The sequence below is a fragment of the Mesocricetus auratus genome, unplaced genomic scaffold, assembly GCF_017639785.1.
Source record: "Mesocricetus auratus isolate SY011 unplaced genomic scaffold, BCM_Maur_2.0 Super-Scaffold_100013, whole genome shotgun sequence".
Lineage (NCBI taxonomy): Eukaryota > Metazoa > Chordata > Mammalia > Rodentia > Cricetidae > Mesocricetus > Mesocricetus auratus.
Window position 1 is genome coordinate 49,617,250 of NW_024429196.1, and position 27,266 is coordinate 49,644,515.

Here is a 27,266-nt window from a genome sequence, read left to right on the forward strand (position 1 = left end):
CCAGCTGTAGTAAAAGTACATATGGCAGGAAAAAAAATGAAACAGCACTCTTCCATGTCTCATGACAACGTCAATAATACCCCAGATGAGTCTCCTTTGCCTAGAAGGCAGCCTCATGCAATGTGCTAGGATGAGGAGACTAAAAGGTAAATACGAATAAAGTGTGTTTCTAATCTATCCTGCCCTTTGCAGGGGACAGTGCAACTAAGCTTGGTACTTTTTCCAAGTTTTGTTAGACCTCAGTAAGGTTTTTCAGTATTCTTTTAGATGCTGAGTACTTGAGATAATTTGTACTCTTTTGAAGCTTGTCAGGCTCTATTAAATGTTAATTATACAATGCAAACCTCTTTGTGGCTTGCTGATTTAGAAAAACATCTAGAAGAACAATACAGACAGCAATAGAATTTTGAAGAAAGAACCTTTTGTCTGTTGGAATGGTGTGTCTGGTAGTCATTAAATTATTGACTAAAATCCCAAGGTCTAGAATGGTTTTCCCTCTTGGAGTTGTGGAAAAAGAAACTACTGAGGACTCATGTAATATAGACTGTTGCTGTTACTTATGGTTAAACATGGGATCAGGTAAGAACCTATTAGTGAATGAAACACACTTTGTTCCTGCAATAAGGAAAAATAAGACTTAAAATGATCTAGAAGCCCTTTCCACATTAAATGGCTTTCATAGTGGCTTAAGGTGCCATACTGGCTTATCAGACACAGCTGTCACAAATGATTCTACCTGGTGATTTGTTTGGTTCATCAGCAACCCTAGCAAGAAGTGGTCAGTAGTGTAGTGATGACACAATCTGTACATGCAACCAAACCATTTTTAATTGATTTGTCCTCAGATACCCAGAAGGAAAACCATGTTTTGTTTTGTAAGACTGAAAGAACATGTTTTTGGGAAGGTAGTAGACTCCAGCATGTACGTTCCTGATCTTTTTTGTTGTTGTTGTTGTTGTTAAATGAGTATTATGGGCCTATTATGTTGCATATAAAACATTTGTCTTTGGGCCACTAGATTTCTATGGCTATTACCCTAGTGTGTACAGAGATAATCTTTACAGTATTTTGTGGTTACTTGAAGCTATTCCTACGTACTGAAAATATTGAGAAAACTGGTAGTCATTGTGCCGTTGTAACCCAGTGCTATAAAAAGAATCAGATACCTATATAATCCTCTAAAACACAAAGGAACCATTGTGGCAGACAGAAATAGCCTAAGAACATGAGGAATGCGAGGAAATGTGTTAAATGATTGAATTCTATCTAAACTAACATGACCACCCAGCATCTAGAGAAAATATGGATTTTACAATCTAAATACAGAATAAAAGTATGCAAAGCAATGCAGACATAATTAGGTCTGTGGTGATTACTGTTAAAATTCCCTAAGGAGGAGAGTCATGGGAACCTCTAGAACTTCCTTCCTTCTGACACATGATGTGTGTTGCCTTGGGGGCAATCTGCTAGTATATGTAAGAGGTTGAAAGCTCACTAAAGGTAAAAGTGTGGTGAATCATTGTTCACTATTCAGCAACAAACTAAAGGGGAACTTTTCAAAGATGCGGTTCACTTTGATTCAGCCACATTCCTGTAAGTAATCTCTTACCCGTGCATGAATGAGATCCTTTCTTTGCATTTACTGAAGTCTTATTGGACTGACTACAGATTTATTCACATCTCATGATATATAAAATAGTACCAGATTTAGAAGAGCTTTACAATCATTTCTCTAGAGAATAACTGCATGAGGGCACAAGGTGTCTTTCTCCGGCTCCTCCAGCTCCTTGTCAGGTAGAGCTGAGGAAGGGCCTGTCCAATTATATCTTCCTGGGACTGGGGGATGGTGAGTATTGAGGACTCAGACCCTCCCTGCTCCTAGTTACCAGGAAAAATATACACTGAGTCAAGAGACTTGTCTAAGCAGGATCTCCATTTATTCCAAAAGGCAGGAACTTAAATAGGTCTGAGGTAGGAGATGGGAATCTTAGGAAGGGGTAAGGTAACATGAGGAGTAAGGGCCAATAGTATTCCACCAAGCTGGCAGGTAGCTAGGCAGTAGGCAGTCTTACATCAGGCCTTTCTGAGTCACTCCTACGAGGAAGTTACAGGCCAGAGACAGGTCTCTAAACTCTAGCCAGGCTCAGAAGAGTGCACTGGGCCTCACATTTGAGCCTTAAACTCATGTCAGGCTCAGGAGGTTACACTGGGCTTTGCATCCAAGTCTTTTTAGGCCCAACACTTTCAACCATAGCCCTTAAACATTGTAAGCCTCCTTCTGGACACATGTGACAATATCCACACACATAATGGGTTTTCTTAACTAAAGTGAGGGAAGAAAGGGGACCTTATTATGAGTTTCTAATGGATAGAAATCACTGATACTTTTTAAATTGATTAATGAATAGTGTATATATTCTGGTGAATGAGTATAGGAATATCACAGCTCAGGCAGTCACTGTCATTGAAATTGAGAAATTAGACTTTATTGGGGGCACAAGATATCAGATTAATTTCATCCAGTTCCTCTCACTCATGTGGGATAGAAGAAATACTTTTGGGTTTCATGGTCTTATGCTTGAGTTTACTCACTGTAATCTACTCAGGAACATTCAGCTCTGAAACCTAAGTAGACACTGATAGCAGATTTAATTCATACACTATTTATGAATTTTGTATATGACAAATTTCACTACAGAAAGAAGAATGGGGTAAGACTAACAAACTGTCTTTTCTTTATACATAGAAATAGCATAATTTTTGAGGAAATAGAATTTAATATAAAATAAATTCATATATATGAATTTATAAGTATTACATGTAAAAATTACATTGAATACATCAGTTTTTGAAAGTATTAGTTTTAGAAAATGAAACCGAAGTTTAACTATTTAATGTAAATTTTTAAATAAGGTGTTTGTTTATGTTGCATAATTCACTGTTTTATAGTACATTTTAATTTGAATATGTGAGTTTAGGTATTTTTCTGTGCATAAATATTTATAATGTAACCTACTATTGCTTATGTGGGATAACTCACTCCCTCATCTGTCTTTCCATCTCTCTATTTCTATCTATCTATTATATCTGTCCATCTATCTATCTATCATCTATCTATGTATCTGTATATGTATGTATCTAGCATCATATATCTGTGTGTCTTATAAAATGATATCTTAACATATGCCTTTTTAAAACATCCTTACTTTTATCACTCTGTCTTTCTCCCTCTATATTATCATTCTCTCCTCTCTATTAAAGTTGGACTTATTTTCCCATAACCCACTTCATAGCAACCATCTTCTAATATGCATTTCTATTAGAGCTCCTTCCTCCTCCACACCCTAATGTCCCCTTTCTACCTCCCTGACTTCCTTGGATACTCCAGGTTACATGATCAAATACAAAGATCCAGATCTACAAATAAATAAAACATGTGACACTTATATGCATGAGTTTTTACTGCATATTATCAAATTTGAGATATGGGATCACTTTCATGATAAGATTGTCTTCAACCTTGGTGTTAGAAATCCATCAGTCATGTGGTTATTCTCATCAAGAATGCAAATGAAGCAAACTGATGACCTATGCTGTCCTTAAAACATTAGGGACCAAATTGAGTTTAAAATATTACAAATTTATTGAGAGTGGGTACTGGAAATAAGCATAAGTTCCCCAAATATCAAACCATCTGAAGAGACTTATTTAAAATGCTCAGTCACAATTACTATGAGCTCTTAGTGTTTATAACATTCAGAGAAATTTCTAGGGTCAATCCCAAAAGAAGACAGTCACCCACTTCCAAACTATGATTGTAAAGATAATTATGGACCTACAAGTACACAGTGCAAGAGGTTTATTCTCCACTACTGTTGTACAAGCGAATCATGCAGAAAGCCCCAGAAATGGACAAAGTTTCCTCCATAGGATTACTTTCTATAGTCACACTAGGTCGATGCAAGTGACACCTCCTTTTCTTTAGCAGGGACACTCCTGATGCTGCTGGTGTCAAACCTGGTCTTGTGGAAGAATGTGGTCTCTGTACGTTTATGCCCCAGCTGGGATAGTTCCTGCCAGGGGAACCTCAATAACATGTTTGATTATGCCCTGAGCCTGTCTCATGAAATCAAAAATCAAACTGATGAAATGTTAAATAACTTTGTAAGTATCTTACATTCTTCTGCTTTCTTTCTAATGGGAGCATTCATGCCAGTGACTGGATTCCTCTAAAGGGTAAATGCAATAGCATAATGAAACAAATTTCATAGGCAAAGAAACCATCAGCAACTGAATACATTAAGAAGGAAAGAGTTTCTTGGAATTTCAAAGATTATATCTATGAAGGGAAGAATTTGAAATGCTAGACAGAAAGAAAATGAGACCACATATCCAGTGGTTTAAAAATTAAGTAAAAAGTTGACTTTCTTATTTATTATTTAGGTGTTCATTCTTTATTTTTTTACACATCTTTATTTACACATCTAATTGCAAGAACATGCACCAATGAATAAACAAGTGCAAGAGGCAGAGTCTTCCAAACAATCATTGAAACCCTTCACTTCTGCAGAGAGATGGGAGACATTGAGAACCCCTGACCTTTATTTGGTCAACTAGGCTATTTGCACAGTGGTCTACAACAAGAGACTGTTTCAACATAGGTGGAAATCAAGCTAAAACACATGAGGTGCTCTGGTTGTTACATTTATACCTTAATGCACACAGAAGATCACTAATACACAAGAAATATGTAAGCATACACACACACACACAAATAATCACACAAACATAGGACACACACAGAGATTAAAAAATTATACGCCCATTAAATGGATTAAAATTCTTCCTCTATATGAATTTATTCATTTCCAAATTTAAGATAACTCGTTATTTTTCATTAGTTGCAGGATATACAATACAAGCCAGGGAGGTGGTACCTTGATGGGGCCCAAAGCAGCTGCCATACTTCCACCTTTGCTATTCTGCTGCCTGAAGAGGAAACAAAACAGATCAAAGTGAGTCTTCAGCTTGTGCTTTAACCCAAAGAATTAAGCAGTCCACTGGCTTGATATTGACATTAGTCAGTGTGGTATAATCACACGTGCAGAAGAATGAAGGAAGGGGGAGCAATCCCACTTTTTGGAAAAAAAGTGTTTTTAACTTATATAATGTGTTTTTCCTGGATGCATTTATGTGTACAACATATGTTCCTCATGTCTGAGAAGACCAGAAGGTATAAAGTCTCCAACAAAGGCAGTGACATATGTCAATGAGTCAATGTGTGGCTATTAGGAACTAAACCTGCATCTTCTGGAAGAACAAAGGCAGTATTCTTAACTTCTGTGCCATCTATCCAGTCTTTCCATCAGTTATCTTAATTAAAGCTATGGTGTTCAAATTTTTATCTATTAATGTTTAAATATTGGCTCCTCAGCTGCCTTCAATATAGACTGATGAAAGAAAAAAATATCAAGTTCAAGTGTACATCATTGGATACTTGTTATAAGTTATTCAAATAATCTAAAATTAATAAATGAGTGAATCAATGAATAATGTGTAATTTACTGTATAATAAATCCTGTGTGAAAGGATTTGGGTCACTTGCCACTGAAATGTTGGCATTAGTTTTATGTGAATGTGGTTCTATGACCATTTGTTCAATTCCTGCTCCTTCTCTATTCTTTGTGGACAAGTAAAGAAACCAAAAACTGTTCTTTTGACCATGAGGTTAGATTGTAAAATCTCAGAGGAAAACGAAATGTTATCAACTATATTTATTATAAGGATATATAGTAGTCAAATAAGACATATTTAGTGTGATTCAATCAAACTACAGATCAATGGCTGAGTTGTACATTTATATAGCATGTACCATCTACAGAATCATTTCCTGAAAGTATATTAACACATGCTTCTTTTTTGAATTATTTTGAGCAAATGTCACATGAAGTACTAACACTGCTGTATTTCAGAAAATTTAATATAATTGTTCAATTTTGATTGTGTAGGGTATATTCCTTCTTCAAGAGATTCTCACCATGTTGGGAGCTTGGAAAGACCCTCTGGATCATGTAGTGACTGAGCTGGGTCGTATGGAAGAAGCCCCTACTGCAATCATAGCAAGAGCCAACATTGTAGGGACAGCAATGGTTGGCCTGCAAGAAGGCATTCGGAGAATACTTGGAAAGGTTTGTAGTCTTCTTAAGTTCCTCTGCTTTTCTTGGACATTAAACAGAGGAGTCCTATAATAAGACATTTGAAAAAGCAAAATTTAGTCAGCTAGTCTTTTGGGAAGTCTTGTTTTTAAGGGTTTACTAGCAACATGACACTTCTCTAGGATATAGTATTCCATATTTCAAGAATCTCTATACAAAATACATGCTCTTCATAGTTCTTTGAGAAATTATCTTTCTGTAGTAGTGCAAAGGACTCACAACAACATCACTAGCTCTCTACATCACAAAAATCCCTAGGTGATTTGCACCTGAAAGCATCAGATACAGTCCTCACCAAAACTAAGATTTTCATTCCATAAATTCTTCAGCAAGAGATTCAGTTGAAATATAGAAAAGGGCAATGATTTTCTTCAAGATTAGGAAAGTGTAGACAGTAAGTCAGGGCCAATACTGAAGGCATGTTTAAGCTCCTCCATGACAAAAGTGGCACTAGGTCCTACATTGTCCCTTGGTAAAATCTATGTGTACAGGCAATTAGGAATTTCCTGCACCTCCATCTGCCTTATATGTAAGAACATACATAATCTGGAATCTACTGCATGCAGGAAATATATCCATGGGTCTCTCTTGTAGTTTTGAGGCAAATGCATTGCCACTACTCTTACTTGGTTACATTAGATTCCATGCTTTTGTATAAAAACTTACAATCCTGACTTCTCCCCAAATATTCATTCACGATTATAATGAATAAAGAACAGTAAATAATAATGAATAATAAGGTACTTTCCTTTTGGTGATTAGATTTATCCTGGATTCAAAGAATTTGAGGAGTACCCCTTCTGGAAAGGACTGGCATCCTTGCAGTCATCTGATGAGGACCTTCGTGTTTTTGCACTCAGTAGTCTGTTTCAGTGCCTGAAGAGGGATTCTCAGAAGATTGATTCCAATCTAAAGCTCCTGAAGTGCCAGTTTGCCTATGCCCGTGGTTGTTAACTTCATATCCATTCAATTTTGACATGATTTTTCAAAACTTTTTCTTTTGGAAAATTATGTTTTATAACTTTTGGACATGATGGATTCTTTTATCTTGAATAAATGTTGACTATTTAAAAAGATAATGTCTAAAAATCCAATTTTGAACCTTTCTTCTGCTAATGTAATACAAAATTTATCAATAGCATTTGGCTGTCTATAACACAATTTGTCATAATTAACTGAAATTTTGCTTGCAAGTAAGGTAATTCGAAGTTTACCATCATATTGAAGCAAAGAGTGATACCATAATTCATTCATTCTACTAAGAACTGAAAAAGACTCAATACTTTTATGAAAGCTGATTTTAAGAGCTGATTTTTATAGCAAACAAATCAAATACTGTGAAAATTCACTATACTTAAGTGTCATCAATTTTTATGCATTTAAATTTTAATTAAAATATGATGACATCACAACCAGCCAGACAGCTGAGGAACCAGCATAGGACTGAAGCAGGCACCCTGAATGTGAGTGACCCTTGAGAGGCCTGGGCAGTCTATGGAGCCTCTTGCAGTGAAACCAGCCTAAATACATGGGGGAAGGCCTAGGCTCTGCCCTAAATGATGTGACAGACTTTGATGATCTCCCATGGAAGGACACACTCTCCCTGAGGAGTGGATGGAGTGTGGGATGGGGGAGGTTTTCAGGGGGGCATGGAAGGATGGGAGGGAGGGAACTTGGATTTCTATGTAAAATAAGATTGTTTCTAATTTAAATAAAAAAGAAAAGAAAAATATGATGGCATCATTTGCCCATCTCCTCTCCCCACCCCTGCCATTCACCTCAACATCTCCTCAATTTCATAGTCTCTTTTTCTATTATTATCTTTTGTTGAACACACACACACACACACACAAGAGAGAGAGAGAGAGAGAGAGAGAGAGAGAGAGAGACTGCTGAGTCTTTTAAATGTTAAATGTTATTGTATTTCTCTCTCTAGGACAGACCTATTAGACAGATAACCAATTAAGGGGCTCATCCCTGAAGAAGACTAATTATTCCTCTCAGGAGTGATTAGTTTAAAGTAGCTCTTCAGCTAGAATTAGAGCCCATTGAGATTTCTGCCATGTACTTTTGGGTGTTACCTCCTACTGGAATGCTTCAAGTCTTGTTTGGTCATCAATGTTATTGACCCCAGTGCAGAGTGATGAGCAAATGGGTCAAGGCCAGACTGGGGAAACCAGTCTGACTTGAACAAGGGAGAGCTCATGGACCCCAGACTTATAGCTGGAAAAACAGGCCCAGACCCCCTGAATGTGGGTGTCAATTAGGAAGCCTGGGCAATTTATGGTGCCTCTAGCAGTGGATCAGTATTTATCCCTAGTATACAAATGGACTTTGGGAGCCCATTGCATATAGAGACACACAGGCGGAGGGCCTAGGCCCTGCTCCAAATGATATGACAGACTTTGAAGATCCCCCATGGAAGGGCTCACCATCATTTGGGAGCAGAAGAGGATGGGATAGGGAATACTGGAGGACAGGGTAGGACCCGAGGGAGAGGGATCTGGGATTGACATGTGAAACAAGCTTGTTTATAATTTAAATTTAAAAAAAGAAAAAAGAGAAAAGAAATAGGCAGTATTATGTTTTACTCTGAGATACAAGGCAGTTGGCTATGATTCTAGTATAGACATTATTTCCCTCCTATTGTCTAGGCCTGAACCCATTTAGAGAGTAGTTGCTTCCTGCAAAGATAGATGTGTCATTATTGTAGATTTAGGGATATCTTTTTGTACTGATCATTCTTGTGATTTTTCAGGCACCACATTTGGGAAAGAATATTGATTGCTTTTTCCCTTTGCAGTTAATTAGCAACTATTGGTAGAAAGTTAGTTCTCAAAGATAAGATTTCTTCATAAAATTCTTCTTGATTCCACTGAGTCCTGTGTAAGAAGTTTCTTAGGAAATAGGGACTTAACCTCAATATCCAAAGTAAGTGAAGCATCTAAAATAACAGCAATAGTATATATATTTTTGGGGTGGCCCCTGGACCTTGGACCAACAAAGTAGGTACAGATGACATGAGAAGAAAGGATAAAATGAGAGAGGTTTTAATTGTGAAAGGTCCAAATTGGGAGCAAATAGACAAACTGACCTGAAATCATTAAACATATATTCTAACTGGAAAAGATACACGACACAAACAGAGCACATGAATACTATGAAGATGATGAGCAGGTGACATGTACTGTAGAAAGAAAGCATTAGTAGAGCCCTGTGAGACTCAAAGAAAACAGGTGCTAGGAAAAGAGCTTCGTGTCAAATTCAAGGTAGACATCTAGGAAAAAGGCAAGCCTCATTTCCTGTGTTAATTCATGCTACTAAGTGCTCTTTTGGATTACAAATCCAGTTTTTGTCCTGTCCATCCTACTTGATTTCAAACAATGTTTCCTCTCAGAATCTAAAACTTTAAATGCGAGCTTCACTTCAGGTTGATCTGAAAAAGAGTTTTCCAATTACTCACACTATTTTCAGATGAACTTATATGGATAATGAATAGTTGTGCAGTAAACTCTTGAAAATTCACTACATCTTGATTGCAGTAATATAAATTTATTTCTAGATTTCAGAAAATCAAATCTAGTTTTGTTCACAAACTGGTACCAATAATTGCCACTGTATAACTTACATTGTAACATAACATTTCTGGATTTTGTATCTTTTTATTATTAATTTTTTATTTTACATACTAACCACAGCTTTAACTCCCTCCTTTTCTCTTGTTCCTTCCCCCAACCTTCTTTCTACCTACACATCCACTACTCAGAAAATGTAAGTCCTCCCATGCAGGTCAACAAAAAATGGCATGTGATACGTTGAGGCAGGACCAACCTCTTCCACCCTGCATCAAGACTGAGTGAGGCATCCCACAATAAAGAATAGGTTCTAAAAATCAAGCTCATGTGCCAGGGACATGTTAGGGGCCCCACAAGCAAACCAAGCTTCACAAATGTCACCCACAGAGTGCCTAGGTCAGTCCAATTCAGGCTCACTAACTGTTGGTCCAGAGTTTGTAAACTCCACATCCTCAAGTCAGCTGTCTCTATTGGTTTTGCTGTCATGATCTTGACCTCCCACCACTTGCTCATATAGTCACTCCTCCCTCTCTTCAACTGGACTCCCATAGTGTTGCAGTCCTTGCCCATGGATCTCTGGATCTACTTCCATCAGTTACTGGGTGAAGGTTCTATGATGACAATTAGGCTAGTCACCAATCTGACTACAAAAGGCCAGTTCAGGCACTCTCTCCATTGTTCCTTATTTGAGGTTATCCTTGGGGTTTCCCGGAAGTTTTCCTGGCACTACATTTCTCTAAAACCCAATAATGACCCCTTCTATCAAGATATCTCTTTCATTGCTCCCACTACAGCCCTCCAGCAACTCAGCCATTCCCCATCCCTCCCTTCCCAATCCCCTACCTGGGTCCAGTTTACCTAGGAGATCTCATTTATTTCCCCTTCCCAGGGCAATCCCAGTTCTTCTTAGGATTCTCATTGTTACCTAACTTCTCTGGAGCTGTGTATTGTAGTCTGGTTATCCTTTGCTTTATATCTAATATCCACTTATGAGTGAGTACATACTATGTTTGTCTTTCTGTGTCTGGGTTGCCTTACTCATTCAGGATGATTTTTCTTCTGGTCCCATCTATTTGTCTGCACATTTCATAATGTTATTGCTTTTTTACCATTGAGTAATACTCCATTGTGTGAATGTACCACATATTCTTTATTCATTTTTTAATTGAGGAGCATCTAGGTTGCTTCCAGGTTCCAGCTATTATGAATAATGCTGTTATGAACATGTTGAGCAAGTGTCCTTGTGGAATTATTGAGCATCCTTTGGGTATATGCCCAAAAGTAGTATCAATCGATCTCAAGGTAGATCAATTCCCAATTTTCTGAGAAACCGCCAAACGGATTTCCAAAGAGACTATACAATTTACAGTGGAGGAGTGTTCCTCTTACTCCACATCCTCTCTAACATAGGCTGTAAATAGTGATTTGATGTCAGCAATTCCATAATGTGTAGGATGGTATCTCAGAGTAGTTTTGATTTACATTTCCTTGACAACCAAGGGTGTTGAGCAATTCCTTAAATGTATAAGCCATTTGACATTCTTCTGCTGAGATCTGCTTGGATCTGTACCCAATGTTTTAATTGATTATTTGGTATTTTGATATCTAGTTTATTAAGTTCTTTATATATTTGGAGATCAACTCTCTGTCAGATGTGAATATCTTTTCCCATTCTGAAGGCTGCTATTTTCTTATTGACTGTGTCCTTTGCTTTACAGAAGCTTTTCTGTTTCAAGAGGTCTCATTTATTAATTTTGCATCTCACTGTCTGCACTACTGGTGTTATATTCGGGAAGTAGTCTTCTGTGCTAATGTGTTTTAGGCTATTTCCCACTATTTCTTCTATCAAGTTCAGTGTAACTTGATTTATGTTGAGGCCTTTGATCCACTTGAACTTGAATTTTGTGTATGGTGATAGAAGTGGATCTATTTGAAATATTCTACATGTTAGCATCCAGTTATGAGTGCACCATTTGTTAAAAATGCTTTCATTTTCCATTGTATAATCTTGGCTTCCTTGTCAAAAATTAGGTGTTCATAGGTATGTGTATTCATGTCAGGTTCTTCGATTCAATTCCATTGATCCATGTGTCTGTGTTTATGCCAGTACCAAACTGTTTCTATTACTGTAGCTCTATAGTGGAGCATGAAGTCAGGAATGTTGATATCTCTAGAAATTCTTATACTGTATAGGATTTTTTTAGGTATCCTGGGTTTTTTGTTTTCCATATGAAGTTGAGTTTGTTTGTTCTTTCAAAGTCTGTGAAGAATTGTGTTGGGATTTTGATGAGGATTGATTTGAATTTGTAGATTATTTGTGGTAAGATTTTCTTGGGTATATTTTGTATCTTAACGTTTATGTAAAGTTTGAGTAAAAAACATGCTATATTTATATTGCTAATAGAAATGACTATTCTAAAAGGGTAGAAGAAGGGAAAGTGAGGGAAGAAGAGGAGAAGAAAAATGAAAGAGGAAAAACAGCAAACAATAAAATAAAACAGTACATTCAAAATTATTTCAAATATAGTTTCATATAAGTCAGGTATGGGTTGCACCTGGAACTCTATATTTTCAGATATTTAAGGATAAATAACATGATAAATTTGAGAGAAATCTGGTTATGTTGTGAGTTCCAGACTAATTTGTCTCAATAGAAAAATAAAATATCTGAAAAACAAACAGAAAGACACAAACAACAAAACAAAAGAATGAAAATACTTCACATGATTAAAATTATTCATGCAAAGACTAACAATTTTGTTATTCAATAAATCCTTTAAAAAAACAACATAAATAAAGCACCTGTAGGTATATTAGAAGTTATTAAGTTGCCAGGCAGTGGTGGCACACGCCTTTAATCCCAACACTTGGGAGGCAAAGGCAGGCAGATCTCTGTGAGTTCGATGTCAGGCTGGACCGACAGCCTCCAAAACAATACAGAGAAACCCTGTCTTGTAAAAACCAAAAAAGAAGTAGAAGAAGAAGTAGAAGAAGAAGAAGAAGAAGAAGAAGAAGAAGAAGAAGAAGAAGAAGAAGAAGAAGAAGAAGAAGAAGAAGAAGTTATTAAGTTACTCTTAAAGATTCTAGGGAAAAGTTGAGTTTTCCAATGACATTTTGCGTTAATCCTACCATGTAAACATGAATCAATTCTGGGAAGGTTTTGGTTTAGTAATATGAGCTAATTAATTGATATTTATTTCCATAAATGCATTTTAGGGCAGGATTTTTGCAAAAGTGAGAATGCTTTTAAGTGCAATAGTGAGATTGAGAAGTACCATTGTCTTTGAATATGAGGTGCCATTGTTGTTCCAAATCATGAATGCTAAGGTAAGAACATTGTCCTATCAGACAACTGTACATTTTGGGTCAGATACCATGGCAATTGACCTTCAGAATCCATCTCCCTGGATTCAACAGCATTTGTCTCTGAGACTGTTGTATTCTTCTCTTCAGGTCTGGTAGGACCATTAGCTAAATGAATCTCTAAGGGAATTGTTGGTTTAGGCATCATTCTTTATCAGTCAGTAGTATAGGCACACTAATACAGCAAAATGCCACATGAATATTAACAATGATACAGACAGTACTCTTTTATTTAAAAATATTTCCCTCAGAATTCTCTTAACTGAGATCTGTATATAACATATAATTCATGTAGTTACAAACATCACAGCACAGATATTAAAGTTTATTCACATACAAATGTAAGTAGGAAAGTTTCCTTAACTTCTGGGTATCTGAACTTCAAATTTTTCAAGAAGGCAGGATCTCAACTGTCCTTCCAACCTCAGACAGTTGAGACAAGTTACTTCATATCATCTGGTATGGCAAAGTCACCCAAGATGAAAACTCATGGCTTTTATACAACAAAGAGACAAAGAATGAACCAAAAATCTAAAGACAGGAAATCCAATATGGGCACTGCACAGCAAACATGCATGCAAGAATATCTGTACCCAACACTATCCAATTTTTCATGTCACATAACCAAACACATGTTCAACAATAGTTCCGAAGACCCCTGAATGAAAATGTGCCAATGTCTGGGCTGTGAGCAAGACAGAACATCTAAGGGAAGTACTGAGGACTACAGTATGCTACATCTTAGAATGCCAGGGAATTTTCAAAGAAAAAAAGATAACAATCCAATCTAAAGATTGTAGATGAGCCAGGGATTCTCACTGAATTTTCTACTGCACAAGTAGATGTTCCCAGTAGTGGGAAATTACTGGAGTTAATCCATAGAAGGGTTCAGTGTCCACTGCTTGCAAGTCCATTGTATGAGACCTTAGACACGATATTAAGAAAAGTAGCTGCAGATAACATATAAATGTAGAATACCTCAATTAGTTGTAATACTTTGAAACCAAAAATTTCTGAAATATAGACAACAGTACATGGATAAGTACAGAGATGTGAAGATAAAAGTGGTTGAAATTATCCTAAGTGTGTACAACAATTCCTGCCCCAAAGAGCATGCTATAAATACAATTCTATCTAGAACATAAAATGCTGCAGAAGATAATGTTTGACAGAACATCTTCTTCACACAACATTTGCAGAAATTTGCTTGACAAGGGAGAAATGTTAGGAAACCGTGGTTGTACTGAAATAGATCTGTGGACATGAGACTATTTACCCAGCACAGGCCCTTTCAGAAAACATTCATTGCAGAGAAACAACGAATGAACACATGGCCAAAAGTCAGTTGCACATGAGTGTATGAGCGAAGACAATGATAAAAAAGGAGGCCTTGGGTCAGAGAATGCAAAGAAAAAGAAGGAAGATAGAGTGTGGCCCACTTTCCTTATTGTAGTGAAACCAAAAGAAAAAGCAGGCTCTAGTTCACAAGCTAAGACAGCAGAGGCAACTAGAGACAAGTTGAAGTCAAATGGTGTTCAAAGCAGATAATCTAGGGACACCTAAGGAAATAAAAAAGGGGAAATCACCAAAGAGTTTGACTTTGCTGGTAATGTATTGCAAGGGATAAAGGTAGTAGATCCTGCATCTAAAGAAGCTAAACATTTCCTCAAGCAAGATGAGAAAGAAAAATCAGAGGCCAATTGTCTCTCCTGCTGCCATCACTCTCTGCTGGGTGAGTATACGAACATTAAGTGTTGTGAGCAATCATTTCAGGGAATGCCGAACAAAACAAACAAACGTAAAACAAAACAAAACAGAAAATGAACACCCTTGAGAAGTTCAAATTGAACTGGGAGAGTTTCAAGGAAGGATAAAGGATTGGTGAAGTACTGGCCATCTAAAACTGAGGCCAAGATGGTACATTGAACAGAACAATATCTGGAATGAGCAGACCACAGGCAGTGTGAAATTAGTGGATGTATTAGGCTGAGCAAAATGAAACTTTGACATTCTGGGTAGCAGCTTCATCTTGTTGACGATGTGAACTCTGCTGTGTGCCTGCAAAATAGCTCCAGTGTTCATCATGCTTCCCAGTAAAGCCTTTTTTTTCTATATTGCAGTTTGGTTTATGTATCTTAATCTTGCGTGGTGCTCATTGGGATAGCAATCCAAAAACTTGGCAAATAACTATATAAATTAATTGCTCAATTGAATATTGAAGTAGTGGATATTTATTTACTACTACAGATATTCAAGGACACCTGGCAGAGATTATTTGAATGCTGACAATCTGATGAATGAATCTCATGCTACTTTCTGTTTCTATGTAGCAGGAACACTCCTGATGCTTATGGTGTTGAACTTCTTCCTATTGGAGAAGGTAACCTCTGTTCCCATGCGTGCCATTTTGGCTGGTCATGGAATGATGTCTCTAAAGGACCTTCTTGACCATGTCATCACACTGTCATGTAATATCACAGAGCTCACCGCAGAAACTCAAAGGATTTTTGTTAGTACCTCAATAACATTTGGCTCCTTTACAAAATGAAACACCAAACTCACAGATTCAGAGTCCTACAGTTTACTAGGAAGTGTGTTGCAACAGAATTACATAACAAATGCATACATAACTAAAAAGCGAAAAATCAGAGAACGTCTTGAAATTTCAAAGAAAATAGAAAGGGCAGAATTGTTTGGGAGTTTAGCTGGGGGTGGATGGTATGGGTTTGAAAAGACTACAGAATTGATGTGTAAAAACTAGGTGAAAGAATGCCAATAATCCACAGAAAGCCATGTTTTACTACACAAGTCTGTACATTCAGTACTACTACAGTGAGATGGGAGACTGTAACACATTGATCCCTGGCTGTGCCAGCCCAGGGAACTGTTTTATACTATGGAAAAGAAAAAGACATGGTACCTCAGAGAAGATGGAATGCAAGGGCCAAAACCTGAACACAAGCTTTGATCTCCCTCCCTCCCTCTCTCTCAAAGATTTTTACATATAAAACCCTTTTTCCTCTCTCTCTGTGTGTGTATTTATATATTTATAAATATGTAACAAATGTACCAATATTCTGGTTATGAATTAAGTTACTTTTGTTTAATTTAAAATGCAGCTTTTTCCAGCTGTATGATGTGCAATGTACACCAACACGGTGGTTCCCCAAAAGAGACCTTACTGACTGCCAGACATCTGTCATTTCTGTTTCAATGCCTAAGAATGGAGACCAACAGATCCAGGTGAGTACATCTTCTGCCTTAAGCTGAAGAACGAAAATGAAGGTGGTTACGGGTAAGAAAATAGTTATGGCGATCACACATGCAGAAGAATGAAGGAGGAGGGAATAATCAAAGAAAAATCACATTATACAATTGGTAAATTTTAACTGAGGGTTAAATAATGTTGTCATAGAACCTTAAACTGTGCATGCAGGTGAACTATTTTGCCTATAGGTATGATTCTAGTTATTAGTTTATAGGACACTTTGAACTAAATTGCACACATGCTTAAAGATATTCACAATTATGTATTGGAAATGCAAATACAATTTCATTAATTATACATATGAAATGCTACTTTGTTTCCTTTTTTATATTATAAATCACAAAGAAATCTCCTTTAGACTTTCAAGATTTTCCTGGTTGCATCCATCTTACATGTCCATTCCTCAAAAAGTTATCCATTTTCTCCCAGGTCTTAACTGAAAATCAGCTGAACCAGAGGTTCCTGTAGAACACTATAGTTCACAGGATACAACTAGGTACTCATTTGTGATGACAAGGTTCATGTATCAAACCATTTTCTGTTTATGGTCATTATATTTTCTCCTTCTGATTCCTTGCTTTAATCAAACACATTTGTAGTTGATGCCATATCACAATGTCAAAATGTTAGATCCTAGTGGATCAATGGAATCCAGTCTAGTCTTTGTTTTCATTACCAAGAGAATAACTATCAGACAGCAGCTCAGAAGCATTTTATTCAGAGATAAGTTTCTTGTATGACCTTGGCAGTGAGCACACATTGGGAAATCAAATATCCTGTGCTTACTATCAATGCGCTTATTAAAGACAATGCTTTCCCACTGATCTTTACCTGTACATGGTCACACATAGATTGCTTAGCAAGAGTAAAGGGCTATGTTTCATGAAGCATGAGAAAAGCACACATATAAAGGCCTGGCTGTCTTGATTGAATTTTTGTCCCACTTTCTTAAAGTAAGTGAAAAAATACCATAAATGAATACATCAGCCAAGACCCTGATGTTTTATTTTAAAACAAATTACTATGGGAAAAGAACTTGAGTCACTTGCCACTGAAGTGCAGTGCTGGCATCAATTTTATTTGAAACACATCCTATGACCACCTACTCAGTTCCTGGGAAGACTTGGTTACTTGTGGAAAAACAAATACATGTAAAAAAAGTGAAAGACTAATGTTTATACCAGGATGACAGATGGCAGAAATTTAGATGAAAACAGGAATATTATAAAACATATTTATCCTAAGAAAAAGTAGCTAATCAAATAAAACACATTTAGCATGATTCCATGAAACTATAGACAAATGATTAATCTTTGAAATTCCCATAGCAACTGACATCTACATAAATATAATAAATGGATATTTTAGTCCTGTTTCTTTGAGCATATACCACATAGGCTAACTCTGATATATTTGACCTATTTTTATACAATTATTTAATTATGCGTATTCAGGGTTTATTCTTTCTGAAAGAGACGGTTGGATTTTGGGAACTTGGAAAGACCCTCTGCATCACATCGCAAATGAGCTACATCATATGGAAGAAGTTCCCAATGATATCATATTGAGAGCCAAAAACACTGAAGCAAAAATCCAAGAACTTCTAGAGGCTTTGAAGTGAATCTTCAGCAAGGTATATAGTCTTCTTATATTCCTTTGCTTTTCTCATTAATGAGAGAGGTGACCACTGTAGTTAGAAGTGAATACAGAAATACTTATTTTATGTAGTAAAATTTATTAATCCAGTGTAAGAGACATCCTCTGTACTAAATAAAGCTTTACTGGCTGTGCTATCCATCTCTAGGGTGCTTTATTAAGTACTTACACATCAGGTATCTCAATTTAAAGTAGGTGCTCTTTATAGTCCTTTGAGCAACTACGTTTCCTTGGCAAAAGGAAAGACTCCTAACATCACCAGATCTCCTCATCACAACCATATCTGGACCATCTGCATCTGAATATATCAGGAAAAGTCTTGGCGAAGTCTGAGATTTATATTTAATGTATTATGTGAACAACAGATGTAGTTGAAAAGTACAGAAGCATAATGGTTCCCTTCAGGAACAGGAATGCATACTCTGAACTATAGGTGAAGACATGCTTGAAGTCCCTCATGAAAGAACTCACATTGTCCCATAATAAAGCACATCTCGAGCCGGGCAGTGGTGGCACACGCCTTTAATCCCAGCACTCGGGAGGCAGAGGCAGGCAGATCTCTGTGAGTTCGAGGCTGGGCTGGACCGATAGCCTCCAAAATAATACAGAGAACCCCTGTCTCGAAAAAAAAACAAAACAAAACAAACAAGCAAACAAAAAAAGCACATTTCTGCATGTAAGTAATACATTCCTGATTCTCTATTTGCCTTGTATGTAAGAAATACTTATTTTGATACCTATTGTATACAGGAAATGTATCCAAGAGTCTCTCTTGTAGGATTTTCATGGCTACTACGTTCACACTACTCTGGTACACAAACACTAAAAAATTATGCCTTTGTCTGTGTTACATTTCTGATTTCATTTGTAGAGTTTACTCCAGATTTAAAATGAATAACGTGAAGCAAACAATAGTCAATGATAAATGAATGTCTTTTGGTGATTGGATTCAACCTGGATTCAGAGAAAGTGATTCATACCCCACCTGGAGTGAACTGGCATCCTTCCAATCACCTGATGAAGACACTTGCATTTTTGTCTTATATAACCTTCCCCAGTGTCTTAACTAAGGATTCACGTAAGGTTGACTCTAATCTCAAGCTCTTGCAGTGCCAACTTCTCTACAAAACAGACTGTTAACCTTCCAGCCCTCAAAATTAATTTTAAATTGTTTATTTGTTTAACAGTTTTTTAATTTGTAACTTTGAGTGCATGTTTACCTGTGATGGGTCCTTCATTAAAAATAAAATTAGACCCTTTATGCATGCTATATTATAAAAGGCAAGTTTGTTGACATTTCATTTTTCCAAGAAATACAAACATATCACTAATATAGAGATGTAGGAAATATATCACTTCCATAGAGATAAAGGTAACAAGTCTCTCTCTATCCTGCCAGCCAGCTCCCTTATATGACACAGAGACTTCTTATTAATTAAGGAAGTTCAGCCTATTGCTTAGACTTGTTCTTACCTAGTTTTTAGAACTGAAATCAACCTGTTTATATTAATTTATGTTTTCTCTCATGTTGGGCCCCAGCCCCATGAGGTCTCTGTGAGTTACTGGTCAGCCTACAAGTGCAACTTGTTTTCCGGTCCAAGTGCTTCCTGTTTTCTAGTCCTGGCTTACTGTCCTGGCCTTGACCCTCTGACATCAACATTCAGCAGGAGAAAAACATGCTCTCTTCTACCTGGGTTTTTTCCACTGTGCTCCTCCCTCCTACAAAAAAGAGACCTCTTAGCATTTGTAATAAACACACACACACACTCTTGATAATAAAGGCAACACATGCATTCTCCTAGTACAAACAAGTGGACATCTGGTCTTTCTTTTCCTGATACCTTGGAGTTGCTTGTGGCGCTGGCGCCACAGTCTCATGACGTTTTTTTTTTTACCTTCCTTTCTGTCTTCCTTTCTGTCTTCCTTTCTTTCTTTCTTTCTTTCTTTCTTTCTTTCTTTCTTTCTTTCTTTCTTTCTTTCTATATGTCTGACACCCTTTGTGTCTCATTGGTGTTTCCCTCATGCACCCAGACTCATCATGATTTTCTCTCCTTGGACCAGAAGTCCTTCCTATCTCTCCTGCTTAGCTTCTGTCTGTTCCACTTTATCTTATACCAATCAGAGAAATATATCATCACACATTGTACAAATATTCCACAACAGTTATCATGACCAGAAGCTTGATTGCAAATAAGACAATTCCCAGTTAATTTAGAGTCACAACAAGTCAGCATGGGTCACCTTATTAAAGCAGGTGATAAGTTAATGGCTTTATCCTAACAAGAATAAGGAAAACACCAGATTATTGTTTTAAAATGCGGATACTGTATATAGAACATCTTTCATTTTGAAATAATAAACAATATACATACTGTGAAACTGCAATGTGCCCAACTGCCATTAAACTTTTAAACAGTTCAAAAGTGTGAGGATACATTTAACTGTCTCCTGTCATGCTCCCCTAATTTTTTTCCTCAAATTCATCTTGGGCACACACCATGTGTTCTTTTCACACAAGCGAGTAGTTATTTGATGTAGAAGACATTCCTCTTGCCTTCTTGTGACTCAAGTCACATGTCAAAGAAAAGCAAGATGATCCATCACTAAAAATTTCTTTTCACCTTTCTGCCATCGAATATACAATCATTTAAAGTTCTTAAAGTAGGATGATAGATTAGTAGAAATTGAAAAAATATCTCATTATAATTTTTCTTAGTGAACTTGAATACAAATTATTGACAAGATCTCAACCTGAATTTGGTCTATTTAAGCAAGAACATCAATACTACTGAGCACTTCCTAGAATCTCAACCAATTTTTTTCCTGCTTATGAAACTTCATAATGGATCAGAAAGTAAAATATGATATATGCAGGACCTCACTATAATTAACACTAAAAGAATTAACATGAATCAGACTATTTCAGCTAAAAGTAGAAATTAAACCCTGTTCCCATTAACTTTTTCTCCATCTTTTCCCACCATTCCTCATTGTTCTAGTTTAGAACTAGAATATCTACAAATAGACATGTTTTGAAGCCCTTTGGCCCTATGACTAATTTGTAAAAACACAATAACTCTACATGGAAGACATGGTGGAAGGAGGCACACTAGGGTGTGTCTGGAATTCTTGAGACACTAGGATGCTAGTTCAACCCCCACGCTTCCTCATGGTCACAACATAATGAACTATAGTTTAATAGGATCAATGCAATACCTTCAAAGTACCATGACCTAAAACTCCGAAAGGAGTTAATCAATTATACAATTTCACCTCTTAATATGATTTCCTCAAATACTGTGTCATAGCAATGGAGAGTTTACTAATAATGCTTTGTTTGTTCTCCACTCAAATCTACCAATGATTTTTCTACCCATGTCTAACACTCAAGAGATGGCAAACCAACCTTCAATGAAAATAATTATGTTCTAAGTTTACTTTTAAAACATTGCTCCTTTCATTGATGACCAAAAGAACTATTCTACTAACTTGTATAAGGTATACTAGCAGCATAATGTCTCTACATTAGCACCTTCCTCACATACACAGCAGGCATCCATAAAGGTTTATTCTTTATGAAAATCTCACAATCATGACAAATATGCATGAAAGACAAGACAAAAAAAGCCAGCGATGAAAAATGACAACCACTTCACCACAGATGAGTATGGTAACTTATTTTACTATGTACTACTGTGTGCCTACATACCATAAAGGAAGATGGATGAGTCAAAATACAGGTACTTCAGCCAGGACAGTTATGTGAGTATTTCTTTGAGAAGCCTATCTTTGAAAAACCAACAAAAACGAGAGAGAGAGAGAGAGAGAGAGAGAGAGAGAGAGAGAATTGTAAGCCTGGGTGGCAGTTGACACCTTTAATTCCAGCACCCGGGAGGCAGAGTCAGAAGGATATCTGTGAGTTTGAGGCTGCCCTGGTCTACAGAGCTAGTTCCAGGACAGGTTTCCAAACTACACAGAGAAACCCTGTCTCAGAAAGCTGAGAGAGAGAGAGAGAGAAAGAGAGAGAGAGAGAGAGAGAGAGAGAGAGAGAGAGAGAGAACTTTATCTACTCCCATGTTTAAAATCCTATACCAAAATCACTACTTAGAACTACTCATTTCACTTAATTGCACTAAATAATTAAACTAAAGATTAAACAAAATGAAGTAAACTTTTAGGACTCTTTTTGCAAATTCTCTTTTTGGTTAGCACTCTTGGTTAAACAATTATTTTCAAATGTATTTCATTAATGAACTTTTGTATAGTCATCAAACAGAATACTATTTTATGTATAATTTAAATCCAAGCCTTTGTAGCTATAGAAGCAGCTGGGAATAAAATTATGTCTCTATATGCATGCATAAGAGCTAGTGAGATCAGTGACTAATTGTGATTAGTCCTTTTATTATATGATTGTAAATTTGCCAAATAATAAATTTTTTGAATTAACATTTCACATTAGAAACTTTTCTTGAATAATATAAACCCCAAGATACCCTGAAATCAAAATAATTATGTAAACAATGAACTAAACTCACTGTGGTCATAATGATATATCCTCATATTACAGATAATTACAGAGGAAATGACAAGTATTCAAATATGACAGCAACAAAAATCACAGCCAGTCAGGGAGGGATGACTGTATTATAGAGTATTTTTAAAGCATGCCAAGGCTTTACATATCTAGAATGATTCTAGAGTGTCAACTCCTTTCTGTCTGATCAGAGTTTTTCCTTTGACTATTCATATTCCTTTAGTTGGGACAGACCCTAGTCCTATCTTTATACAAAATATCTCCAATCTATTTGGTATCATTCTTCCCAGGAAAGATACAAAGGAAACTAGGAGATTTTATTAATCATGTAAAGATACTAAATTTTCATCATCTGAGGACCAGAACAACAAGGAAGAAACACATAAATTATAATTGGGAGTATGCCTATTCAAGAAAGTGAATGATCTAGTGCTGTACTATAAAAATTTTTACCAAAGGCAAAAGAAGACTCTATATCATGTTAGGCAGATTTTTGTCATGTGAAAATGGATGCAAAGAAAAAAACAAAACAAAAAATAAAAGCAAAAAAAATACAGAACAGATTGAAGGATCCCCTTCCCCTCAAAATTCCAGTTATGTTCTTCAGGAATAAAGAAGAAATAGAACTATATAAGAATAGGAAGAAGACTTGAGAAATAAGAGAGATGTGCAGCAGTGTGACATGGAAGAGGGAATGAGTTTTATATATAATAATAAATATTGCAAAGATATTATATTGAAACATAATATTAAATGAGATATTTTAAAAACAACAAAAAGAAGAAATAAATGTATGGGTAGGAAAAGAATGGAAATAAGCGTTATTCCATTATTAATTAAGGAAAAATTCCTCACAGGTTTGTGTGCCTGAAGGAATCATACTTCCTTTCGTGCTATACACCTAGGAGATAGAAGAATTTAAAAATCTCTCCAAGATTATACAATCTAAATTTCAATTAAGTCTCTCTGGGATAGATATTGAACAACAAGATAATTCAGATCAGTAACAACACAAAGCGAAATCAAAAGGAAAGTAAAGAAAAGAGGAAAAAGAGAGGTGGAGAGAGAAAAACGTCAATGACATAGATAAAATGGGAAAGAAAACAGGAAAAGAAAAGTGGACAGTAGACAAAGAAGCGGGGAGGGGAAGGGGACACAAGAGGAGAAGAAACATGTAACTCAATTTGTACATCTTATGAAGTGGATGGAGGAGTGTGAGTCTGATATTGTTAAAGGTTCTAAAGGGAAGTTGAATTTCCTGTTGCCGTTGCATGAAGTTCATTCTGCTATGTAAAGAAGGTAAATGCTGGCACTTCAGTAATATGTGCTGTTTCATGACTATTTCTCCAATAAGTTTCATCTGACGGAAAACAAGATACCATAGGTTAAGAAATAAAAAGTTCAATGTCAGGAATGGTGATTCTTTTGTAGTTGTTGTTTAGTTAAGTACCATACATACCCAATACAGAATGCTATCAGAAATATTCTTGATATTTTCCAAAACTTAAGGGTAAGACCCTATTGGTAAGAAACTAATATTTAAGTCTTATAACATGGAGAAATTAAAGTGATACAGACCCAGAAGCTATATCACTACTGCATAAATTCTGTAGTGATAGATCATGCTATGAACAGCACCAGAGAAGAAAAAAAATTATTATCAATCAGACCCAGTTATGAAACATGCAAGCTACAATGATAACTGGATGGCAAGACTTAACCTCTAGTGCAATAGTGGCAGAAATATCATGGGAGTAAGCGGATACATTTGGTTAGTTTTAGAGCCCACATCTGCAAGAGAAAGGCTGATCCTGGAACCATCGTTGAACTAAGAACATATAACTAGAGAGTTCATTGAATATAGATGAGTACTTTTCCCTATTTTTCTCCTAATTGGACATAGTATTGAATATTGAATAGACTCTTACTAACTTATCATTTATATTCCTAGATAAGTGCATCCTCAAATCAAAATTGTCTAGACTACAGGCAACTGTGGATGGATAAGTACAGAGATGTGAAGATGAACAAGCTTGAACTCATCTTAAATGTGAACGATGATCCCTTCCTCAAAGGGTATATTGTTGTACAGTTCTGAGTAAGCATAGGAATGCTGCATGGCAGTGTTCAGTGGAGGAGCATCTGCTTTATAACCTTCTGCAAACTTTTCTCTGGGATTAGGAAATATTAGGCAATCATTTGTTATCCCAGACATTTACCTTGGGGGAGGAAGTTGCTCATACAACTCCAGTCCCTTTCAAAAAAGCATGCAATGCAGTTAACAAGATCCTTTACACAGTGCAAACCAAAAGCTAAAATTTGACAACTGACTGAGGCATGGATGACCTACATCTACCATGGTTGGTGAATCCAAGGGCAAACCATCTGCTACAGCAAAAAACGCATGAAAATAAGAGATTACATGTTATGAAAAGTAGGTATTGACATACATTATACTATAACTAAGTTTATTCTTTCAGAGCAGTGGTTCTCAATCTATGGTTCATGACTGTTTTGGGGAGGTCAAATGATTCTTTCACTGGAGTCACATAAGACCATTGGAAAAACATAGATATTTATAAAAAGATTCATAATAGTACCAAAATTATAGTTATGAAGTATCAATGAAAGTAATTTTATGGTTGGAGGTGTCAGACAACATGAGGGACTGTATTAAAGTGTCACAGTATGAGGGAGGTTGAGAACCACTGCTCTAGAGGAAAACATTGAAATGAGACTGAAACCTGTTCACTGTGCATTGAACAATTATGAGGATTTGTTTAGTGTCCACATAGATGAAAATTTCAGATGCAATTCTACACTTTCATGAAGTAGGCAAAACTAGGCAATGGGTAACATGCTGACCTGATGGGAGATGTAATTCTGTAAATCTGTCTCTTATTGGTTGTTTAATAAAGCACTGTTGGCCAATAGGAAAGCACAATAGGTGGGACTAGGAGTCAAGGAGGATTCTGGGAAAGAGAGGCAGACTGAGACATGATGCAGCCGCCATAGAAGTAAGAGGTCTGGACCCTTTATCCAGTAAGAGAAATATTTAGCTTAACAATTATGGGTTAAATAGTTAAGTCAGAGCTAGCCAGTAAGAAATATGCAAACGGCCAATAGCTTCATAATTAATGTAGCATCCTGTGTGTTATTTGGGCACTGCAACTATGGCAGGGCCCAGGCAGATGGAGGGGAAGGCTGCACTCTACACTGAAAGCTATCATTATCTAAAGGTAAATGCTATTTGACTTAATAACTTTGCAATGCATCAGGAGAAAACTGGCAGACTATCACCTAAAAACAGATGTCAAAAAATGAGTAAGATGTTTTACATAGGCATGGGGAAAATGCATTCCTAACAGTTTTAAGTTTATTGATAAAATACCACTGCCTGGCATGTGTTACCTCACTGTTGGAAACAAGCTGACCTGTTTGAACATGTCTGATAGGGAGAGTGAGGTGTGAGAAAAAAAAGACAGGAGAACAGAAGTTAGAGTCAGGATGGCTCTCAATTAATAACTCTTTTATACCCAAAGCAAAGGTGGAAGGCTAAAGACATCTTTACCATGATATAAGAAACAAATGAGTGTAACTACTTCCTTAATTCTCAAGACATCCAGTAACCATGTCCTTTGCTAAATATCATGCCATTTGTCCTAGAGGAGTAAAACATCTAGTAACCATGCCTTAGATCAAACATCCTGTTACCTGGCTTTGAGCATCTAGAACATGTTTGAACTCTCTGACCTTAAGTCAAGATAGATGGAGTCAAATCTGTGGACTCCCACATTTTGCTATGACTTAGTGGAGAGCAAGGTTTCTAAATTTTCTTACACCATTCAGATTATTGAGACAATTGGACACTTGTTGGAAGAAAATGACTAGAACCAGTTGCTGAAAGACATTTCATTGTTTTATTCCATGGTGTGGAAAACTAAGGCTGTGGTTGAACTGGAATCTTCTTCCATACTATTTCACAGTTCCAACGACACTAAAGGATTATCCTGAGAAGAACAACTTCAATGAGAGACCTCCATTACATTCTAATGCCAGGAACAAGCACAGCAAGGAGTGTCCACCAAAACCATGTGACTCAGCAGTTCTGCTTACAAGAGTAATTGTTAGTTAAACTACTGCAAAAAAAAAACTTGGTGGATGCTGTGACATACTAGCTCAATACTAAGTAAAATGCATATATGTATAATACCCTTTCAAAGAGACCTGAAATTTATAAACGTTTTACTGAAAGAATGCAAGATGTGGTAGCATACAGAAATTTACAACTGGTCTGATATGTTCATCAGTGATTATGCAGTCACCTTAACTTTGGAGAGCTCTGAATTGACTTGGAAACTGGTTTTGCCCTACAAATAGCAAACACACAGTCATACAATGTTTCTGTGACAATATCGATAACATTTCCAGAAGAGTTTTTGGAAAAATATTCAGGGTTTGAAAACTTATATCCTTCCTGTTATATATGTGAGTGGCTTTGTGGCAATCTGTAGAGTATATAGTAGGTAAAAAGTAAACAGAGATCAGGGCTCCAGAGCAACAGGCTTCTCCAGTGGCAGGCATACTGTGCTGGAACTTTTCGGAGATGTCCCTGTCACAGAGTCAGCGTTGAGTCTGTATTTAAGCTCTCA

The 27,266-nt window shown here is 36.5% G+C and overlaps 1 protein-coding gene across 1 annotated transcript; it reads left to right on the top strand.

The window, feature by feature from the left end:
• Positions 1–569: 569 nt before the first annotated feature.
• On the top strand, positions 570–7,169 carry LOC101823615 (prolactin-6A1-like). Its single transcript, XM_005066277.1, has 5 exons — positions 570–579; positions 3,989–4,164; positions 4,902–5,015; positions 6,009–6,188; positions 6,978–7,169. The coding sequence occupies exons 1-5, from the start codon at positions 570–572 to the stop codon at positions 7,167–7,169; spliced, it is 672 nt and encodes a 223-aa protein (XP_005066334.1).
• The last annotated feature ends 20,097 nt before the right edge of the window (positions 7,170–27,266 follow it).